This window comes from Orcinus orca, chromosome 1 (genome assembly GCF_937001465.1).
Source record: "Orcinus orca chromosome 1, mOrcOrc1.1, whole genome shotgun sequence".
Taxonomy (NCBI): domain Eukaryota; kingdom Metazoa; phylum Chordata; class Mammalia; order Artiodactyla; family Delphinidae; genus Orcinus; species Orcinus orca.
The window spans coordinates 144,782,164-144,803,960 of NC_064559.1; the positions used below are offsets into that span (position 1 = coordinate 144,782,164).

Consider the following 21,797-nt stretch of genomic DNA (forward strand, 5'->3'; position numbering starts at 1 on the left):
ACTATTAAAAATTTTTTTAATACCTCTTCATAAAACTTCATTGTCTTTAAAAGGTCATCTTTGGAAAATAAAGGAAATATAAGCCTGGTACCTTTTGTAGTGCTGCATCAATTTCCTTTTGTTCAAACTGCATGCGTAATAACTTTTGCTCTTCAATTCTTCTTTGTTCTTCTTCTTCTCTTGCCTTAGCCATTCGTTCAAATCTAGCTTTCATATTCACTTTATGAGTAAATGGAGCCTCACTTTTTTTTGCAGGCTTGATATCAACATCTTCTTCCTTTACAAAAATGGGCCAAGAATAAGAATTGTTGTCTAAAAACCAACAAGAACTGAGATGTTAATAGTTCTGAAGATGTCTAGGCACAAAATAATTAACATGTTTGGTTATGCCTATTTGCCACACTGCAGACATGGACATTTTCACTATCCCCCAATTTGGGAAAGATGAAAGTTTCATTTGTGAACTATTTTCTTAACTATTGGAATCCTTTTCTCCCAGTGTAAAGATCATACATTATCTCTGGAGTCCTGGTGTATTTATTTGCCCAACCAAATCTCAGTGCTTGTTGATAATGAGTAACAGAAAAGGGTGAGGATATGATACATTGTTAACAATTATTAAAATACTTCCTTCTCGTTAGAGTCTCCATATCACTCTTCACCCTACTACATAATACAGAAATGTAATTTCTGTTATTTCCCACTTCATGATTTCTTTCCTCGCTCTTTGTTAATAACTGAGATGAATTCCATTCAACAAATAATTTATTGATGGGCAATGGCAAAGAATGTTTTCAGGGAGAATAAACAGGAAGACAACTATTGAAAGAGGCAATGGTGGAACTTGGGGAAATCATTGAGGTGAAGTATGGTTCTGAGTCAGTCTGTTTAGGGGTGAGAGCTGGAAGCCATGAAAATAAGGGGGTAATTTAAGAGCAGAATTTAAACTGTCAGATAGTGTGAGTCTGTAAAACCAGTTTGGTGATGATGAGATCACTCACTGGCCTTTTGATAGCAGTTTTAGTAGAGTGGGGTCTTATGGGTACAGTTAATCCATGGTTTCAAAAGTACTTTAGTTGTAGTCGACTCTTGGTTTCTAAACTACTTAGACTCTTGTGGGTCTATCTGGAAATGCCACCACTTCATATTTCACTGTACTATGAGGAAATTGCTTCCAGGTACCACGTGCAACCAATAAAGGAAATTTTGAAACAAGCTGTAAAATAACTGCCTGTGTAAGAAAAATCTTGGTTCATCAATGTTTTACATTAGTTGGAGGTGTTGCACCACAGCTCCAATGAATGTAGAAGGAGGAGTTAAAAGTAAGTTGGATAGTTTTTCTGGTTCTCCTGAATCAAATTTTTATTTGATACTGGAAAGTGCTAGAACATCAGACACAACCAGAGACCTAATGGGTAAATTCTATTGTTAACGCCATTATTTAACCTTCAGTGGATAAACATAAAGCCTGACTACCATTATTGTTAATGAACAGTGTTGATATGATTGTTTATTATATTTAAAAGATAGGGTAAAAAGTACATGTTAAACAATGGTTTGCTTGCTTAACAAGCAAAGTATTAAACTGCAGTTTTAATCTCAGCAGGCTTTTCTGAGACTTAGATGGAAAGAAAAATGGACCTCCTTTTTCAGACTTAAAACAGTTCATGTTATTCTTTGCTTACAAAATAAATCCTCAAGATAGGATGTTTCAGCAGGCACAATAACTGCTATTCTGACTGAATCCCTCCTGGTTAATAACTTGCCTTCTGAATTTTTGCATAAAATTTTGTGTCGGGCTTCCCTGGTGGCGCAGTGGTTGGGAGTCCGCCTGCCGATGCAGGGGACCACGGGTTCGTGTCCTGATCCGGGAGGATCCCACATGCCGCGGAGCGGCTGGGCCCGTGAGCCATGGCCGCTGAGCCTGCGCGTCCGGAGCCTGTGCTCCGCAACGGGAGAGGCCACAACAGTGAGAGGCCCGCGTACCGCAAAAAAAAAAAGGATTCATAAGTTAACTGGGAGAAAGTTCATGAACAGTCTTTCAGTTATTGAGTACAGTTGCCTTTTGTTGAATCCCTGAAAAGCCAGGTTAAAAGTGTTTCCAGGAAATGAATCTACTGAGAGAGTCACGTTATAAATGGAATGATCTTTGTTCTAGAGTCTAGGTGCATTCTTAGCAGGGCATTGATACTCCCAGCATGTGGCTATTACAGGCAACCGAAATAGGCAATGAATTTGGGATAAAAATGCAAGGAATGGTTTTGGAGTGCACCTTGTAAGATCTAGATAGAATGTCAAACCAAGGAAATTAAGTGGTTTACCTACCAAATGTTAGTACAGGTTAAGGGTTACAGGAGCTGGGACGGAATTCTTAGATTAGGTTACATGAATGAGTTAGGCCTTGAAAGGTGTCTGGAACATAAAGAGAAGGTATTTTCTAAAGGAGGAAAACAAATATCAGATGGGAGGGGAAGATCCTACTCTGGAAGTTGATTATACTCTGCCAAAACTATGCTAACACAGGATCTCGGTGACCCTTAATCTAGAGGGATATGATAGGAGGAATGTCAGGTTCTACACAGGAAACTCAATTTAGGACATCTTCATGGATTACAGAAGATCAGCCAGGTCCTAATCTCATATCCTTTTATACAAGAGTCAGTAATAGCATTAAAACCAGAAGCTACGTACCTCATTTATTTTACCTACAAATTTTATAGGACTAGGTATCACTGAGGTTTCACTATCTTTTTTTAAAAAAAGGAAGCACATGCATGCTTATTTAAATTCTTTACCTTCTGTGATTTGTCTCTAAAGGATCAACTGATCTTATGGCCCATCCGTCCATTTAATGTTGGTGTTCTCCAGGGTTTTATCATTCACCTTCCAACTATTAACTCTCAAGATGGGTTTATCTACATCTATACTTTGAAACAATCTGTAGCTCCTGCCTCTTCCCTGAGCCCAGTACCTGTGTTTCAGACTGCCATTATCTTTCCAAATATAGCTCAAACTTCACAGGTCCAAAACAGTTTATTCACCCCTCCCTCCTCTCCTGCCCTCCTGAATTCTCTGTAGCATCATCTAGTTTCCCTGGTAATCTTGAAGCAATGTTAGGCTTCTCAGCAACCACCTGCCTGTAACTCAGTTTTGTTAAAGTTGGGTCAATTTTTCTCCCTTGCCCCCAACTTCATGACCATCTTCCAGTTTATCCTCCATGATCCCAGGATTCTGTAAACATAAGCCTTTTATCACTCTGTCTTAAAACTGATTATTTGGGCTTCCCTGGTGGCGCAGTGGTTAAGAATCCACCTGCCAATGCAGGGGACACGGGTTTGAGCCCTGGTCCAGGAAGACCCACATGCCGCGGAGGAACTAAGCCCGTGCACCACTACTGAGCCTGCGCTCTAGGGCCCGCGAGCCACGAAGACCATGCTCTGCAACAAGAGAAGCCACCGCAATAAGAAGCCCACGCACTGCAACGAAGAGTAGCTCCCACTTGCCACAACTAGAGAAAGCCCGCGCGCAGCAACAAAGACCCAATGCAGCCAAAAAAAACCCCTGATTATTAACATTGTTCCCGGATTATAGTGCCCACAAGGTTAAAAAGGCCCTTCAGCTAGCTGCAACCTAGTTTTACAACATTTTATCCTATCACCTATTATATGAACCTTTCCTTTGAACCTATTTTCCACTCTGCCAGATAAAGTTTTACAACCTTCCTGTTGACTCACATTGTCCTTCCAATCTGGAATGCTTTCCCTCTTTAACTGAAACTTCTATTCAACCTTCACATTCAGCTAAAATGTCATTTTCTCAGCCCTGTTAAACATCTCCTAGGAATACTGATTCCATACTACTTGATCCCATAACACTAAATACATAACTATCTTAGCACTTAATGACAATTTTAATTGTTTTCATACATCTCATTAGGCTGGATTTCTTGAAGGCATATTATATTCACTTTTATGTACCCAAAACTTAACATAGGGCCCAACATAGAAGATATTAAAAATAGCAATGGCATTAGTTTTTAGCTGTGACAAAATGGTTTATAACCCAGTCCCTAAGTCCTTATGTTTTTGTGTATGTTGCACTAAGTTCAGATGCATATCAATTTAATTGATATCTGGATGTTCTACAGCATCTCCATTTGTCTAGCTTGTGACCTCCCTTCCTACCAAACTCCTATGTTCCCCTATTACCTAGTATACCCAGTCACTTTGATTCCTCTCCACCACCATTTCCAAGCTAAGTCTTGCCAGTTTTGTATCCTACATACTTATCAGTCCTCTCCATTCCAGTTCTAGTTCAAATCCTCATGTTTTCTCTGACCACCCTGTACAAAATTGTACCACATAATCTATAGTCTTTTACCCTGCTTTGTTAATCTCCATAGCTTTTATTTACTACCCAATCATTGTTTCCATTTCCTGTCTCCTGCCCCACACCTGTTAGATTCTAAACACCATATGAGCGAGGACTGCAGGTTTATTCACCAATGTAGTCCCAGTGACCAGAACAGTCTCCGGAACATAGTAGGCTTTCAAATAATTTTTTAATGCATAAGTCTAAAGCCATCTTTAGCTTCAGCATGATCTTGCGATAAAGATGCCTATTTGATAATATCATTCCATGTTTTAAAAATCCCTTCATTGCACCCCAATAAAACAAAGTTCCTTAATATGGCATCTAAGATGGGTCATCTTGCCTGTGCTTGCGTCTTCATCATCTTTTGCTGTGCTTGCACTCTACTTGTCTCAGTAGTAATGAATTGCTTATAGTCCTGGAATTTGCCCATAGTTTCATCATTCTTTTTATTCACCAATCTCCTCTGAAGACCCTCCCAAATTCCCATACCTGTTTTATAGTTAAATGTATGATGAAAATCAATTTTTAGAAGAATATATGTTAAATATAATATAAAATGGCAATTTTGACAGAATAAGTTTTCCAGATCTTATTTAAACCAATATTCATAATCATGGAACTAGTCCTTAAGCTGGAATGGCCATTATAGGTCATCTAGTGAGTGCCTCCTTATTTTACATATGGAGGTACTTCAAATTCATGTCACCTGAATTCTGATTTAGGCTCTGCCACTGAATGATTGGCATGACTTTGAACATATCATATAGGCTTTGTTGGCCTCATCTTTAAGAAAGTAGGTATGAATCATCTCTGGAGTTTAATATACACTGGTTCTACTGATTCAAAGTAAAACTTGTGCCAATAAATATTTCTGAGCTATTTTTGCTAAAGTGAACCATTTGATGTTCACTGTAGGCTTTAATTCTTATAAAAGTCATTTTGGAACAATGCTAGAGTAGGGAAATCTTTTTAAAGTCTCTTAAGATCTTAATGTGCTTTTGCTATTTAGTTCCAAGATTATTTTATACACTGATGGTTAACTGTAAATTCCAACACTTATTTCAAAGTCAATGTTATTTCTGTTAAGTTCATCATCATTACTGAACTATAACTGTTAAATATAAAACAGTATTACCTCATGAAAGTTCTCTGCTTCTCGCTCTTTAATTTCAAGATCAATTGCTCTTCTTCTTGCTCGTTCTTCTTCTATCTTTTTCTGTATTTGTTTTTCAGACAATTGTCCAATTTTTTCAAACTTGCTTTTTAGATTTTTAGCTTGAATAGAGCCACTCCTTTTCAATTTGATTAATTCTTCATATTCCCTGCTCAGTTCAAAGGTTTCATTTTCTTCTTCTTCCTTCAAAAAAATTGATTTTTATATATTAAATACCAGAAAATTAGTTTGTACAATAAACCATCCAGAAAGTTCACTATTTCTTATTTGAAGCCAAAACTAAATGTTAAATAACTTCCTCCCTAAACACAGTGCCTAAATTTACTAATTAAAAGTAGTGCTACAAATTTAAGACTGTAGATAACATTTCATTTAAAATGCTATTTAATTAGGGACTATGGCTCAAAACCTCATTAACATTCCATTATAACCTGCTAAAAGTAAAATATGTACACAATTAGCTTTTACTAGGAATTGTAGGAAGACCTTTGTTTAGGGGAAGGTAAAGAAAATTCAAAAACTACTGGGCTAGGAGTCAATAGTTCTGACTCTGATACTGTGTGGCCTTTTGCCTGGTCACTTAGTCCACTGGACATGATTTTTTCATCTCTATATAGAGCCACAGTATCTCTAAAATTCCTCCTGCCTTTCATTTGATGATAGTCAAAGTTAAATATTACTCTTAATAATTCAACTGAATTAAGCATTTCTACAGATACAGTCTGGTAAAATCCCTACATTTTGCTACATATCACTTGTATTCTCAATTTTATATTCTGCCAAGAAAGATGAGTCAACAAAAATTGGCTTCGAATTCTTTATACCATTTTATCTTGAATACCTTATTCAGGTTCCTTTCCCTTGTCTTTTACCTTGTCTTTCCCTTTTCTTTGTATACTTCGTACACTAAACCCTAATGGACTGGTAGAATATTGCAGTTATTCCTGGTACACTTCTCCTGGGGAAGACCTAGAGTTCTAGGCAGAGAGAAAAAAAAAAGGTGGGACTGGGCAGGGTGGGGTGCGGGAAGAGTCACAGTGGATGATGTTGACATGAGGCTTAATTTCTTGGTTCAACAAAGGGAAAAAAGAAAGTTTATTCCTTTATACTACCTCCACTTTTTGGTCTATGTGGGTGAAAATGGGCAACTCCTAAAATACCAGAAATTAACAAAGTTATGACATCACATCATATCACAATGGTTCCCACATCACTCTGATCAAAATTAATGGTTGAACTAATCAGTTATGATCTATGTAATCTTGGAACTGGCATTCTACTTGTTTGAAAACTCCCAGACATAGTGGAGTAAGTCACTTAGTAGCACCAGAATGTCAGACAATTACACCCTGCCATATATGAATTAGATTACTTCCCAATAGTATTACTAAAATATATTCTAATTTACTTTGTTTTTCTAGACAGACAATTCATTTTCAGCTTCCTTTATAAAATAAATGCTATTACATTTTTTTAAAATTCTGAGGGTACACCTTGAAGTATTTTCCTACAGCATATTCATTATATTTTCTTATTAACTATATATTTATGCAGCATTTATAGTCTCTTGGTTGACCTGGGCAAGGAAGTAAATATCCCCACAGTCCCATTGCTCCAACCCATGACAAAGAGGCAACTTCTAAGAGATTGCGACCTCTGTGAAGGAACCCACTCGGTTCCTAGATCAGGAGTTGGCAAGGGGCCCCCACCAAGTCACCTACCAAACATGCCATATCACTGCCAATCCTACTTAGGCTGGGAAAGCCACTGCTCGCCTCACCCCAAGTAATGGGGTTGTGCATTCATCCCCAACACTGTTGTTCGTGTAGCTGCTAGGGCCCCCTGCCCAGCTGGAGGCCAAGGGTGACGGTGGAATGCTGGCCTCCTCCCTCACCCTCCCCACTTCTGCCTATGCAACTGGTTGGCCATCCAGATGGAAGGAAGCAGTGTTCAGGGTTAGGAAGGCGAAGGTTAGACAGGGACCTAGGACATCAGGAGGTAGGAAGAGGGCTGCTGAGAGCCCACCATGAGGAAGCACGGAGACGTCACATGGAGTGGGTGAGCCAAGGCTCCGAGACTCTAGTGCAGGTTCTACTGTCCAACCAACTTTCAATGACAACACACACAAGTTCAAAGATAAACTTATTTAAAATTTCAAAGGCAACCTCAGAGCACTAAATCCTGTGTCCCTTCTGAGCATGGGGTCCTGTGAGGGCACAAGTTGCATGTTCATGAAGCTGGCCCTGTACAGTCTATAGGTATGTATGTGTATATATGTATTTTTAAAATTATTTATTTATTTTGGCTGTCTTGGGTCTTTGTTGCTGTGTGAGGGCTTTCTCTAGTTGCGGCGAGCGGGGGCTGCTCTTCGTTGCGGTGCGCGGGCTTCTCATTGCGGTGGCTTCTCTTGTTGTGGAGCACAGGATCTAGACGCGCGGGCTTCAGTAGTTGCGGCACACAGGCTTCAGTAGTTGTGGCTCGCGGGCTCTAAGGCGCAGGCTCAGTAGTTGTGGCGCACAGGCTTAGTTGCTCTGCAGCATGTGGGATCTTCCCGGACCAGGGCTCGAACCCGTGGTCCCCTGCATTGGCAGGCTGATTCTTAACCACTACACCACCAGGGAAGTCCCTATATATGTATTTTTAAAATTCATTTCAATGCTGGTGAAACCATACTAAGGTTTAATAGTATCAAAATTCTATCTTAGAATAATTTAATAAAATACAGGCATAACTTGGAGATATTGGGAATTCAATTCCAGACCACTGTAATAAAGCGAATATCTTAATAAAGTGAGTCACATGAATTTTTTGGTTTCCCAGTGCATATAAAAGTTATGTTTACACTATACTGTAGTCTATTAAGTGTGCAATAACATTATGTCTAAAAAAATAATGTACATACCTTAACTTTAAAATATTGCTAAAAATTGCTAACCATCACCTGAGCCTTCAGTGAGTTGTAATTTTTTTGCTGTTGGACAGTCTTTCCTCAGTGTTGATGGCTGCTGACTGATCAGGGTGTTAATTGCTGAGGCTGGGGCGGCTGGGGCAGTTTCTTAAAATAAGACAACAATGAAGTTTGCTGCATCAATTGACTCTTTCTTTTGTGAACGACGTCTCTGTAGCTTGCAATGCTCTTTGATAGCATTGTACCCGCTGTAGAATTTCTTCCAAAATTGGAGTCAGTCTTCTAAAACTCTGCTGGTGCTTTATCAACTAAGTTTATGTAATATTCTAAATCCTTTGCTGTCATTTTAACAATCTTCACAGCACCTTCACCAGGAGTAGCTTCCTCATCTCCCAGCCTTCATAGAACTGAAGAGAGTTAGGGCCTTGCTGTGAAGTGTTAAAATCACTTTCTTTTTTCATCCATAAGAAGCAACTCCTCATTCATTAGTTTTATCATGAGATTGCAGCAATTCATTCACATCTTCAGACTCCACTTCTAATTCTACTTTTCTTGCTATTTCCACATCTGCATTTACTTCCTCCACTGAAGGCTTGAACTCCTCAAAGTCATCCATGAGGGTTGAAATCAACTTTTGCTAAACTCCTGTGAATTTGATATTTTGACCTCTTCCCATGAATCACAAATATTCTTAATGGTACCTGGAATGTTGAATCCTTTCCAGAAGGTTTTTAATTGATTTTGTCCATATCCATCAGAGGAATCACGATCTATGGCAGCTATAGCCTTACAAAACGTATGTCTTCAATAATAAGACTTGAAAGTAGAAATTACTTCTTGATCCATGGGCTGCAGAATGGATTCTGTGCTAGCAGGCATGAAAACAACATTAATATCGTCACAAATCTCCATCAGAGCTCTTGGGTGATCAGGTGCACTAATTTTTTTAACATCTTTATTGGAGTATAACTGCTTTACAATGGTGAGTTAGTTTCTGCTTTATAACAAAGTGAATTAGCTATACATATACATACATCCCCATATCTCCTCCCTCCTGCGTCTCCCTCCCACCATCCCTATCCGACCCCTCTAGGTGGTCACAAAGCACCGAGCTGATCTCCCTGTGCTATGCGGTTCCTTCCCACTAGCTATCTATTTTACATTAGGCAGTATATATAAGTCCATGCCACTCTCTCACTTCGTCCCAGCTTACCCTTCCCCCTCCGCGTGTCCTCAAGTCCATTCTCTACGTCAGCGTCTTTATTCCTGTCCTGCCCATAAGTTCTTCATAACCATTTTTTTTTAGATTCCATATATATGTGTTAACAGATGGTATTTGTTTTTCTCTTTCTGACTTACTTCAATCTGTATGACAGACTGTAGGTCCATCCACCTCACTACAAATAACTCAATTTTGTTTCTTTTTATGGCTGAGTAATATTCCATTGTATATATGTGCCACATCTTTATCCATTCATCAGTTGATGGACACTTAGGTTGCTTCCATGTCCTGGCTATTGTAAATAGAGCTACAATGAACATTGTGGTACATGACTCTTTTTGAATTATGGCTTTCTTGGGGTATATGCCCAGTAGTGGGATTGCTGGGTCGTATGTTAGTTCTATTTGTAGTTTTTTAAGGAACCTCCATACTGTTTCCATAGTGGCTGTAACAATTTACATTCCCACCAGCAGTGCAAGAGGGTTCCCTTTTCTCCACACCCTCTCCAGCATTTATTGTTTCTAGATTTTTTAATGATGGCCATTCTAACCAGTGTGAGATGATACCTCATTGTAGTTTTGATTTGCATTTCTCTAATGATTACTGATGTTGAGCATTCTTTCATGTGTTTGTTGGCAATCTGTATATCCTCTTTGGAGAAATGTCTATTTAGGTCTTCTGCCCATTTTTGGATTGGGTTGATTGTTTTTTTGATATTGAGCTGGATGAGCTGCTTGTAAATTTTGGAGATTAATCCTTTGTCAGTTGCTTCGTTTGCAAATATTTTCTCCCATTCTGAGGGTTGTCTTTTGGTCTTGTTTATGGTTTCCTTTGCTGTGCAAAAGATTTTAAGTTTCATTAGGTCCCATTTGTTTATTTTTGTTTTTATTTCCATTTCTCTAGGAGGTGGGTCAAAAAGGATCTTGCTGTGATTTATGTCATAGAGTGTTCTGCCTATGTTCTCCTCTAAGAGTTTTATAGTATCTGGCCTTACATTTAGGTCTTTAATCCATTTTGAGTTTATTTTTGTGTATGGTGTTAGGGAGTGTTCTAATTTCATTCTTTTACATGTAGCTGTCCAGTTTTCCCAGCACCACTTATTGAAGAGGCTGTCTTTTCTCCATTGTGTATTCTTGACTCCTTTATCACAAATAAGGTGACCATATGTGCGTGGGTTTATCTCTGGGCTTTCTATCCTGTTCCATTGATCTATATTCCTGTTTTTGTGCCAGTACCATACTGTCTCGATTACAGTAGCTTTGTAGTATAGTCTGATGTCAGGGAGCCTGATTCCTCCAGCTCCGTTTTTCTTTCTCAAGATTGCTTTGTCTATTCGGGGTCTCTTGTGTTAAAATACAAATTGTGAAATTTTTTGTTCTAGTTCTGTGAAAAATGCCAGTGGTAGTTTCATAGGGACTGCATTGAATCTGTAGATTGCTTTGGGTAGTATAGTCATTTTCACAATGTTGATTCTTCCAATCCGAAAACATGGTATATCTCTCCATCTGTTTGTATCATCTTTAATTTCTTTCATCAGTGTCTTATAGTTTTCTGCATACAGGTCTTTTGTCTCCTTGGGTGGGTTTATTCCTAGGTATTTTATTCTTTTTGCAATGGTAAATGGGAGTGTTTCCTTAATTTCTCTTTCAGATTTTTCATCATTAGTGTCTAGGAATGCCAGAGATTTCTGTGCATTAATTTTGTATCCTGCTACTTTACCAAATTCATTGATCAGCTCTAGTAGTTTTCTGGTAGCATCTCTAGGATTCTCTATGTTTAGCATCGTGTCATCTGCAAACAGGTTTACTACTTCTTTTCCGATTTGGATTCATTTTATTTATTTTTCTTCTCTGATTGCTGTGGGTAAAACTTCCAAAACTATGTTGAATAACAGTGGTGAGAGTGGGTAACCTTGTCTTGTTCCTGATCTTAGTGGAAATGGTTTCAGTTTTTCACCATTGAGAACCATGTTGGCTGTGGGTTTGTCATATGTGGCCTTTATTATGTTGAGATAAGTTCCCTCTATGCCTACTTTCTAGAGGGTTTTTATCATTAATTGGTGTTTAATTTTGTCAAAAACTTTTTCTACATCTATTGAGATGATCATATGGTTTTCATTCTTCAGTTTGTTGGTATGGTGTATCACATTGATTGATTTGCGTATATTGAAGAATCCTTGCATTCCTAGGATAAACCCCACTTGATCAATGGTGTATGATCCTTTCAATGTGTTGTTGGATTCTGTTTGCTAGTATTTTGTTGAGGAGTTTTGCCTCTATGTTCATCAGTGATATTGGCTTGTAGTTTTCTTTCTTTGTGACATCTTTGTCTGGTTTTGGTATCAGGGTGATAGTGGCCTTGTAGAGTTTGGGAGTGTTCCTCCCTCTGCTATATTTTGGAAGAGTTTGAGAAGGATAGGTGTTGGCTCTTCTCTAAATGCTTGATAGAATTCGCCTGTGAAGCCATTTGGTCCTGGGCTTTTGTTTGTTTGAAGACTTTTAATCACAGTCTCAATTTCAGTGCTTGTGATTGGTCTGTTCATATTTTCTATTTCTTCCTGGTTCAGTCTCGGAAGGTTGTGCTTTTCTAAGAATTTGTCCATTTATTCCAAGTTGTCCATTTTATTAGCATATAGTTGCTTGTAGTAATCTCTCATGATCCTTTGTATTTCTGCAGTGTCCTTTGTTACATCTTTTTTTTTTTTTTTCCGTACGCAGGCCTCTCACCACTGTGGCCCTTCCCGCTGCAGAGCACAGGCTCCGGATGCGCAGGCTCAGTGGCCATGGATCATGGGCCCAGCTGCTCCACGGCACGCGGAATCCTCCCAGACCGGGGCACGAACCCACGTCCCCTGCATCGGCAGATGGACTCTCAACCACTGCGCCACCACGGAAGCCCTCATTTTTCATTTCTAATTCTATTGATTTGAGTCTTCTTTTTTTTCTTGATGAATCTGGCTAATGGTTTATTAATTTTGTTTATCTTCTCAAAGAACCAGCTTTTAGTTTTATTGATCTTTGCTATTGTTTCCTTCATTTATTTCTGATCTGATCTTCATGATTTCTTTCCTTCTGCTAACTTTGGGGTTTTTTTCTTCTTTCTCTAATTGCATTAGGTGTAAGGTTAGGTTGTTTATTTGAGATGTTTCTTGTTTCTTAAGGTAGGATTGTATTGCTATAAACTTCCCTCTTAGAACTGCTTTTGCTGCATCCCATAGGTTTTGGGTCGTTGGCTTTCATTGTCATTTGTTTCTAGGTATTCTTTGATATCCTCTTTGATTTTTTCAGTGATCTCTTGGTTATTAAGTACTGTATTGTTTAGCCTTCATGTGTTTGTATTTTTTACAGAGTTTTTCCTCTAATTGATATCTAGTCTCATAGCGTGTAGTCAGAAAAGATACTTTGTACGATTACAGTTTTCTTAAGGCTTGATTTGTGACCCAAGATATGACCTATCCTGGAGAATGTTCCATGAGCACTTGAGAAGAAAGTGTATTCTGTTGTTTTTGGATGGAATGTCCAATAAATATCAATTAAGTCCATCTTGTTTAATGTATCATTTAAAGCTTGTGTTTTCTTATTTATTTTCTTTTTGGATGATCTGTCCATTGGTGAAAGTGGGGTGTTAAAGTCCCCTACTATGATTGTGTTACTGTTGATTTCCCCTTTTATGGCTGTTAGCCTTTGCCTTATGTAGTGAGGTGCTCCTATGTTGGGTGCATAAATATTTACAATTGTTATATCTTCTTCTTGGATTGATCCCTTGATCATTATGTAGTGTCCTTCACTGTCTCTTGTAATAGTCTTTATTTTAAAGTTTATTTTGTCTGATATGAGAATTGCTACTCCAGCTTCCTTTTGATTTACATTTGCATGGAATATCTTTTTCCATCCCCTAACTTTCAGTCTGTATGTGTCCTTAGGTCTGAAGTGGGTCTCTTGTTGACAGCATATATACGGGTCTTGTTTTTGTATCCATTTAGCCAGTCTGAGTCTTTTGGTTGGCACATTTAATCCATTTACATTTAAGGTAATTATCGATATGTATGTTCCTATTACCATTTTCTTAATTGTTTGGGGTTTGTTATTGTATTATCTTTTCCTTCTCTTGTGTTTCCTGCCTTCAGTGCACCTGAAGTTTCTTTGAGGTGCACTATTAATGAGCAGTAATATTTTAAAGGAATCATTTTTTCTGAGCAGTAGGTCTTAACAGTGGGCTTTAAATATTCAGTAAACCAGGTTGTGAATAGATTGCTATATCTAGGTTCTCTGTTCCATTTATAGAGCACTGGCAAAGTAGATTTAGCAGAATTCTCAAGGACCCTAGGATTTTCAGAATGGTAAATAAGCATTGGCTTCAACTTAAAGTCACCAGCTATGTTTTATCCTATAACAAGAGAGTCAGCCTGTCTTTTGAAGCTTTGAAGCCAAACATTGACTTCTCCTCTCTAGCTAAAAAAGTCCTAGATGGCATCTTCTTCCAATACAAGCCTGTTTGTCTACATTGAAAATCTATTGTTTAGTGTAGCCACCTTCATTTTGATTATCTTAGATCTTCTGAATAACTTCTGCAGCCTCTACAACAGCACTTGCTGTTTCATCTTGCACTTTTTTGTTACAGAGATGGCTTCTTTCCTTAAACTTCAAGAAGCAACCTCTGGTAGCTTCAGACTTTTCTTCTGCAGCTTCCTCATCTCTCAGTCTTCATAGAATTGAAGAGAGTTAGGGCCTTGCTCTGGAGTAGGCTTTGGCTTAAGGGAATGTTGTGGCTTATGTGACCTTCTATCCAGACCACTAAAACTTTTTCCACATCGACAGTAAGGCTGTTCCACTTTCTTATCATTTGTGTGTTCACTGGAGTAGCACTTTTAATTTCCTTCAAAAACTTTTCCTTTGCATTCACATCTTGGCTAATGGTTTGGCCCAAGAGGCCTAGATTTTGGCCTATCTATCTCAGCTTTCGACGTTCCTTCCTCACTAAGCTTAATCTTGCTAGCTTTATTTAAAGTGAGACAAATCGCTTCTTGGCCAAGTGTAAAGTGAGAGATGTGCGACTCTTACCTTCACTTAAACACTCAGAGACCATTAATTGGCCTAATTTCAATACTATTGTGTAAGGGAACAGGTAGGCCCAAAGAGAGGGAAAGAGATGGGCAAACAGCCGGTCAGTGAAGCAGTCAGAACATACACACTTATCGATTAAGTTTACCATCTTATATGGGAGCAGTTTGTGGTGCCCCCAAACAGCTACAATAGTAACAATGAAGATCACTGATCACAGATCACCATAACAAATATAATAATAATGAAAAAGTTTGAAATATTGAGAGCATTACCAAAATGTGACACAGAGACACAAAGTGAGCAAATGCAGTTGGAAAAATGGTGGCAACAGACTTGCTCCATGCAGGGTTGCCACAGACCTTCAATTTGTAAAAAGTGCAGTACCTGCAAAGTGCAATAAAGTGAAGCACAATGAAATGCAGTATGCCTGTAAAATTATTCAAAGAGTTGCCAAACTGATGTTCCTATTAGCATCCATGGTACTCTTATAGTTTTTTCTTATTTTGATTACCAGTTTAATTCTGTTTCAAGGAAAATAAGTATAACTGGGTATATTAAGTACTCTAGAGTGACAGTTCTCAATCATGGTGTAATCTCACACAATTGTGAGGTATATAGGAAGAAATATTTACTTACATACTACAGTAATATCTCAGTCACTTGGAATCTTATATATTTTTCAAACTAGCAAGAAGGAGTAGAGTTATAGCAGGCTGGAAAGGTACACTCAACTATGCTGAAACTTGTACCAAGTGCCTCATAGGAGTGTCCTTTATGTAAAAATAATAATACTTAGAAAGTTATTGTAAGGTAATGCATGTGAAATACTGAGATTACTATTTGTGGAATAAAAATGGACACTTCTTAAAGTCTTACCTCTCCCATTTCTTGTCTCAGTTGTTCAAATTCCTGTTTTTCCATCTCTAGCTTATGCTTCCGTTCCTCCTCTGTTCGTCGTCTTTCTTCTTCCATTTTTTGTTTTAATAATTCTTCAAAATTAATTTCTAGTTTTCCAGGTGTAAGAGATTCTTGAGAGGTTGTTTTATACATCTCTGGGGAGTCATCATCTACTACCTATTTAAAATAATTCTTTTATCACTCTTGCCAGAATTATACATACTACAAAGGGAATATTTCTTGAATAGAAAGGTTTCACATTGAACTAAAACCCAAAAATTCTCTTTAAAAGTATAAAACAATAAACAAGAAGGAATTATTAGAAACTGTAAGACTAAAGTATTTTGTAGTAACAGAGAAAATGGTGACCATAAAGTCTCCATTCCAGTGAACACAAATAAATACTTTGACTTTATACTATGAGTAATTTGAATTAGACATTAAGATATTCTAAGAACAAATTTTTTTTAATTAAAAAAATTAAAAAGATGTTCTAATATTGGGAAAACGTTTTAATTGGATTAAAATGAACCTCCATTCTGGTAATTAAAATAGAGCATTTCAGTTAAATCATGGTTTTTACCTGAATGAATTAGATATCATGACCCCTTCATAATCAGGCAAAAATCAGTTAATGCTGTGATTTTACTGATTTATTTACTGTCAGGCTAATTAAAAATAAATAATAATAGTTAATACTTATAGCTGCCAGGTACAATTCTAAGCACTTTACGTGTATTGACTTATTTTTCTGTAACCCTGTGAAGTAGGTGTTATTAATATCCCCATTTTATAGATGAGGAAACTGAGGCACTAAAAAGTAACTTGTCCAAAGTCAACACAAATACTATGTGGAAAAGGTGAAATTCCAAACCTTAAAAGTCTTTCTAATAAAACTATAAATAACTATTTAGACTACCTTTTTGTAATTTCATGAATTACATGTCTAACTGCCATTTAGTTATGACCTTGGGCAAGTTACATAGCCTCTCTAAATCTGAGTTTCCTTATCTGTGACAACTTTCATAGAGTTGTCATGAGAATTACATAAAGTTTGGAAACACTTTGCAGTGTGTCTGACACTATGGTAAGCTCCCAAATAGCAGTTTTATTATTACAATATCATTCCCTGTATATAGGCAATCTCTAAATTGCAAATAGAAACTCAGCTTTTAAATCATTGACTTGGAATACATTTTGCCATGAAAAGCAGTGACCTAATTCTAACCCCTGAAAGTATATACATAAACCTCTCACTTGAATTGTGTCCCTGTGGCTGAACTAGACATAGGAATAAGAGAGGTAAAGGGTAATTATTATTTGTTCCAATTTTTATATATGACAGGCTTTTACCACAGAACCAGTTCAACTCAGAAATAATGTTTATATGGTCTCAAAATCCACAGATTGCCAAAAAAATTTTTATTAATATATGAGTTAACTGAGCAATAATATGAAATGACAATACTTGGCCCTAGATAAGAAAACAACATAAATGAAGGAAAAAGTTTCTCTTTCCTTTCCTGATATAGAAATGTCTTTAGGAAGCCAGAGTTTTGGTTTAATGCCATTTTCCTTTCCTGCACTTTTTCCACTAGTGAGTCATGATAAAATGGCAGATTTGGCCTAAAAATCTGCTCCCAGGACTAGATTTCCTGATCTTCACAGCTACTTCTTATCTACCACTTCTGAACCAGCTGATTCTCCAGAAATTAAGTGCTCTCAGAATGTTTGTAGGGTTTCTGTGTAGAAACCATTTGTGAATCAAGGATTACCTAATAAGATAGTATTAATGTCACTTATTCCAACTTAGCCATAAAAAAGAACAAAATAATGCCATTTGCAGCAACATGGATGTAACTACAGATTATCATACTAAGTGAAGTCAGAAAGAGAAAGACAAATACCATATTTGTGGAATCTAAGATATGGCTCAAATGAACCTATCTACAAAACAGAAACAGACTCACAGACATAGAGAACAGACTCGTGGTTGCCAAGGGGGAGGTGGGTGGGGGAGGGAAGGACTGGGAGTGTGGAATTAGCAGATGTGAACTATTATATATAGGATGGATAAACAACAAGGTCCTACTGTATAGCACAGGGAACTATATTCAATATCCTGTGATAAGCCATAATGGAAAGGAATATTAAATAGAAGAATGTATAAATGTGTATAACTGAGTCACTATGCTGTAGAGCAGAGATTGGCACAGCATTGTAAATCAACTCTACTTCAATAAAAAATAATAATAAAATAAAATAAATCACTTATTCCACAAGCAGTTACAGGAAGTTTGTTACAATAAAATGCATTGTGCCATGTGCTTTTTTTCCCCAAGTCCAAGCACCATCTTTTTCTTTTTTTTTGGCTGCATTGGGTCTTCGTTGCTGTGCGTGGGCATCCTCTAGTTGTGGTGAGCAGGGGCTACTCTTCGTTGCAGTGAGCGGGCTACTCATTGCAGTGGCTCCTCTTGTTGCGGAGCATGGGCTCTAGGCACGTGGGCTTCCTTAGTTGCAGCACATGGGCTCAGTAGTTGCTGCACACGGGCCCTAGAGTGCGCGGGCTTCAGTGAAGTCCCGTGTCATGTGCTTGATGTGGTCTCAGCCTCACTGAGTGAGGAAGATGGCCATAAGCCACAATACAGCGCTAGTGCTATGCTAGGGGAGCACTAAATGCTCTAAGAATACATGAAAGGAACACCTTTCTGGAACTTGTATTAGCAGGAAAGGCTTCCAGAGGAAATGGAATATATGAATAGGAGATAGCTCAGCACAGGGAAAAGAGAGAGAGACACGTTTCATATAGCATTTATGAAGTTCCAGAGATGAGAGCATAGCGTTTTGAAGAAATGGAAAGAAATTTAGTATGTCTGGAACAAACATGGCAGATTAAGGAAGACTCAAGAGGGACTTCCCTGGTGGCGCAGTGGTTAAGAATCTGCCTGCCAATGCAGGGGACATGGGTTCAAGCCCTGGTCCGGGAAGATCCCACATGCCATGGAGCAACTAAGCCTGTGCACCACAACTACTGAGCCTGCGCTCTAGAGCCTGCGAGCCACAACTACTGAAGCCCGTGTGCCTAGAGCCCGTGCTCTGCAACAAGAGAAGCCACCGCAATGAGAAGCCCGCTCACCGCAACAAAGAGTAGCCCCCACTCGCCGCAACTAGAAAAAGCCTGCGTGCAGCAACAAAGACCCAATGCAGCCAAAAATAAATAAATATATTTATTTTTTAAAAAAAAGGAAGAATCAAGAAATGAAACTGGAGAAAATACTAGGGCAAGATTATAAAGAAATTTATTTAAAAATTTTAGTGTTTGGATTTTTGTTTTAAGGGACGTGGAAAATTTTTAAGCAAAATAGTAACATCATCAAATTTACTTTTTTTTTTTTTTTTTTTTTTTAAGAAAGACCACTTCTGGCTTTATAGGAAAGAATGGATTATAGGCAAGAAAGCAAATTAATTAGGAGTTGGCCTCAGGCAAGGGATAACAGTGACCTGCATTATAGTAGTGGTAGTGGGAAATGGGGGAAAACTGATCAATTATTAGAGTGATATAGGAAATGAGACAGTGAATGACTGGATGTGAGGCATGAATGAGAGGTGGAAGTGCTTAAGGCCCACAGGTTTCTGATTTGAGCATCTGGGTGGGTGATGAAGCCAAATAAACACTTGGATATATCTGTCTGAAGCTCACCCAGACACAGGAAGAAAACCAGGTCATGATATCATTGAAGCCAATTAAAATGTTTCAGGAAGGGGATGCAGCGTTCACGTGTCAACTTACTTAAAAAAAAGTTTGTCAGGTAACTGTACATTTAACAAACATTAAAATGGTATAGGGGCTTCCCTGGATTCTGTGGTTAAGAATCCGCCTGCCAATGCAGGGGACACGGGTTTGACCCCTGGTCCGGGAAGATCCCACATGCCCCAGAGCAACTAAGCCCATGCTCCACAACTACTGAGCCTGTGCTCTAGAGCCTGCGAGCGAGAACTACTGAAGCCCATGCGCCTAGAGCCCGTGCTCCACAACAAGAAAAGCCACCGCAGTGAGAAGCCCGTGTAGGGTAGCCCCTGATCTCCGCAACTAGAGAAAGCTCGTGCACAGCAACGAAGACCCAAAGCAGCCAAAATAAATAAATAAATATTTAAAAAATGGTATAAGAAGTATAACTTTGTAACAGAGTTAAGTTTAGTAGCAATATCCAGAGTGATGGTAAGCATTTTGGAGAGTTAACTAATTGTGATTAAATGGCTTTGATCATTTAATATATCCCAGATGGGATGGATACTGGAAAGAAAGGAGGAAAGGAAGGAAGGAGTGAGGGAGGGAAGGAGAAGAGAATGGAGAGGAGGGAAGGAAAGGTGGGGGTAGGAACCCCGCTCCCTCCTCGCTGAGATACTTAGTTCTGGAAAACATGCCTTCCCAGAGAAGGAAGATAACATACACTCCTCTATGCTAGGCATAGCAATTTAATCAGAAACTTCTCAACACTATAATGAAGCAAACACCTTTAACTGACAGTGTTATGCCATAGGAGACTTTAATAACTTATATGCCATCCCTACTTTTGGCATATAAGTTCAGAAATAATAGGGTATCCCCAAAGTTGAATGATTTCTCATAACATACTGAATCCCAGTGGCCTCCTCCAGTCACATTCTATCTTACCATGCTTCTCCTTGCTTCAGCAAATGCCTTCTTTTCTTCCTCTATTCTTCTTCTGGCTTCTTCTTCTGCTTTCCTTTTTTCATCTTCTCTCCTTTGTCTTTCTATTTCTTCAAAACTGAGTTTCAGTTTACCAGGGCGGTACCCTTTAAAAATGTTTTCTGTGTCTTGGTTTTCCTCCTCTTCATTTACCTAACGAAGAAACAACTCACTACTAAAAACTGGGATTAATCAAAGACAGGAATGAATTATAAATCAAAAGGCACAGACTCAGTCACCTTACACAGAAATGTTTCTTTGTTCTAGTATTCTTGACCAAAATCCCCTTCCTTTATAACGTCTCATATGATTTAAAAAATCAAATTTGGAAAAATTCCAAATAAAGATGTACTCAAGTTAAATAAAACTTCTCAAGCAAGTCAAATGTTTAAATGGATAAGATTAATTGTTTAAAATTCTTAAGGAATCATTTAAAAGTTTTACTAAACATTAACTCTCCCAGAACAAACATAAAACACGTGTGTGGACCTACTAGAGAAAGGACTTGAGGACACAGGGAGGGGGAAGGGTAAGCTGGGACAAAGTGAGAGAGTAGCATGGACATATACACACTACCAAACGTAAAATAGACAGCTAGTGGGAAGCAGCCGCATAGCACAGGAAGATCAGCTCGGTGCTTTGTGACCACCTGGAGGGGTGGGATAGGGAGGGTGGGAGGGAGGGAGACGCAAGAGGGAAGAGATATGGGAACATATATGTATAACTGATTCACTTTGTTATAAAGCAGAAACTAACACACCATTGTAAAGCAATTATACTCCAATAAAGATGTTAAAATAAATAAATAAATAAAAGTAACACCAACACAGATGTGGATCCTACTCAGTTTAAGATATGGAATGTTTCCAGTACTCTTGAAGGTCTTCGTGTATCCTTCAAGAGCCCATCCACCTTTTGCTGGCTTTTCAGAGGAAACTAATATGCTTAATTTTGTGTTTGTTATTCTTTTGCTTTGTTTGAATATGTAAAAATTTGTTCAGTGTTGCAGCTTTTGAATTTTACATATAAGAAATTATACTGTATGTGGTCCTATTGACTTACAGTTTTGCTGAATCTTGTAGTTTTTTTTGAGATTTATCTGTGTTGATGGGGCTACCTGTAGTTAATTATTTTCTATTGCTGTATAGTATTTCATTGATCAAAAATTCTACAATTTATCTTCCAAAAAAAATAAAAGTGTGTGTGTGTACTTAAACTGAGGTTCAAGTATACACACACTGAGTCTCTTACATAATAAAGTTCTCATTCTGTAATTTTCATGGATTTTTTTTACTATGAACTATGGTTATTAAATGGATAAAACATTATCTGGAACTATTTTACATACAATTCAAATTTTATGATTTTATAATTAAAATTCTAATGTAATGCTAATTAAATTAATTAAATACTCATTGAAATTTATGATTTGATTAATTAATGATATT

The 21,797-nt window shown here is 37.9% G+C and overlaps 2 protein-coding genes across 26 annotated transcripts in view; one reads left to right on the forward strand and one right to left on the reverse strand.

Annotated features, from left to right (window-relative positions):
* Window positions 1-15,610, forward strand: part of FUBP1 (far upstream element binding protein 1) — a 51,280-nt gene extending 35,670 nt beyond the window's left edge. For all 14 annotated transcript variants that reach the window (XM_049709753.1, XM_049709775.1, XM_049709757.1 and 11 more), the window contains one exon: window positions 12,396-15,610. In XM_049709753.1, the coding sequence (XP_049565710.1) occupies window positions 12,396-12,639 (244 nt within the window). In that variant the 3' untranslated portion in view covers window positions 12,640-15,610. The remainder of the gene's footprint in view (window positions 1-12,395) is intronic.
* The window catches only part of NEXN (nexilin F-actin binding protein), a 60,833-nt gene that overhangs the window by 3,559 nt on the left and 35,477 nt on the right, over window positions 1-21,797 (reverse strand). For all 12 annotated transcript variants that reach the window (XM_049709823.1, XM_049709821.1, XM_049709822.1 and 9 more), the window contains 4 exons: window positions 20,314-20,502; window positions 15,618-15,815; window positions 5,510-5,731; window positions 92-277 (listed from right to left, as the gene is read on the reverse strand). In XM_049709823.1, the coding sequence (XP_049565780.1) occupies window positions 92-277; window positions 5,510-5,731; window positions 15,618-15,815; window positions 20,314-20,502 (795 nt within the window). The remainder of the gene's footprint in view (window positions 1-91; window positions 278-5,509; window positions 5,732-15,617; window positions 15,816-20,313; window positions 20,503-21,797) is intronic.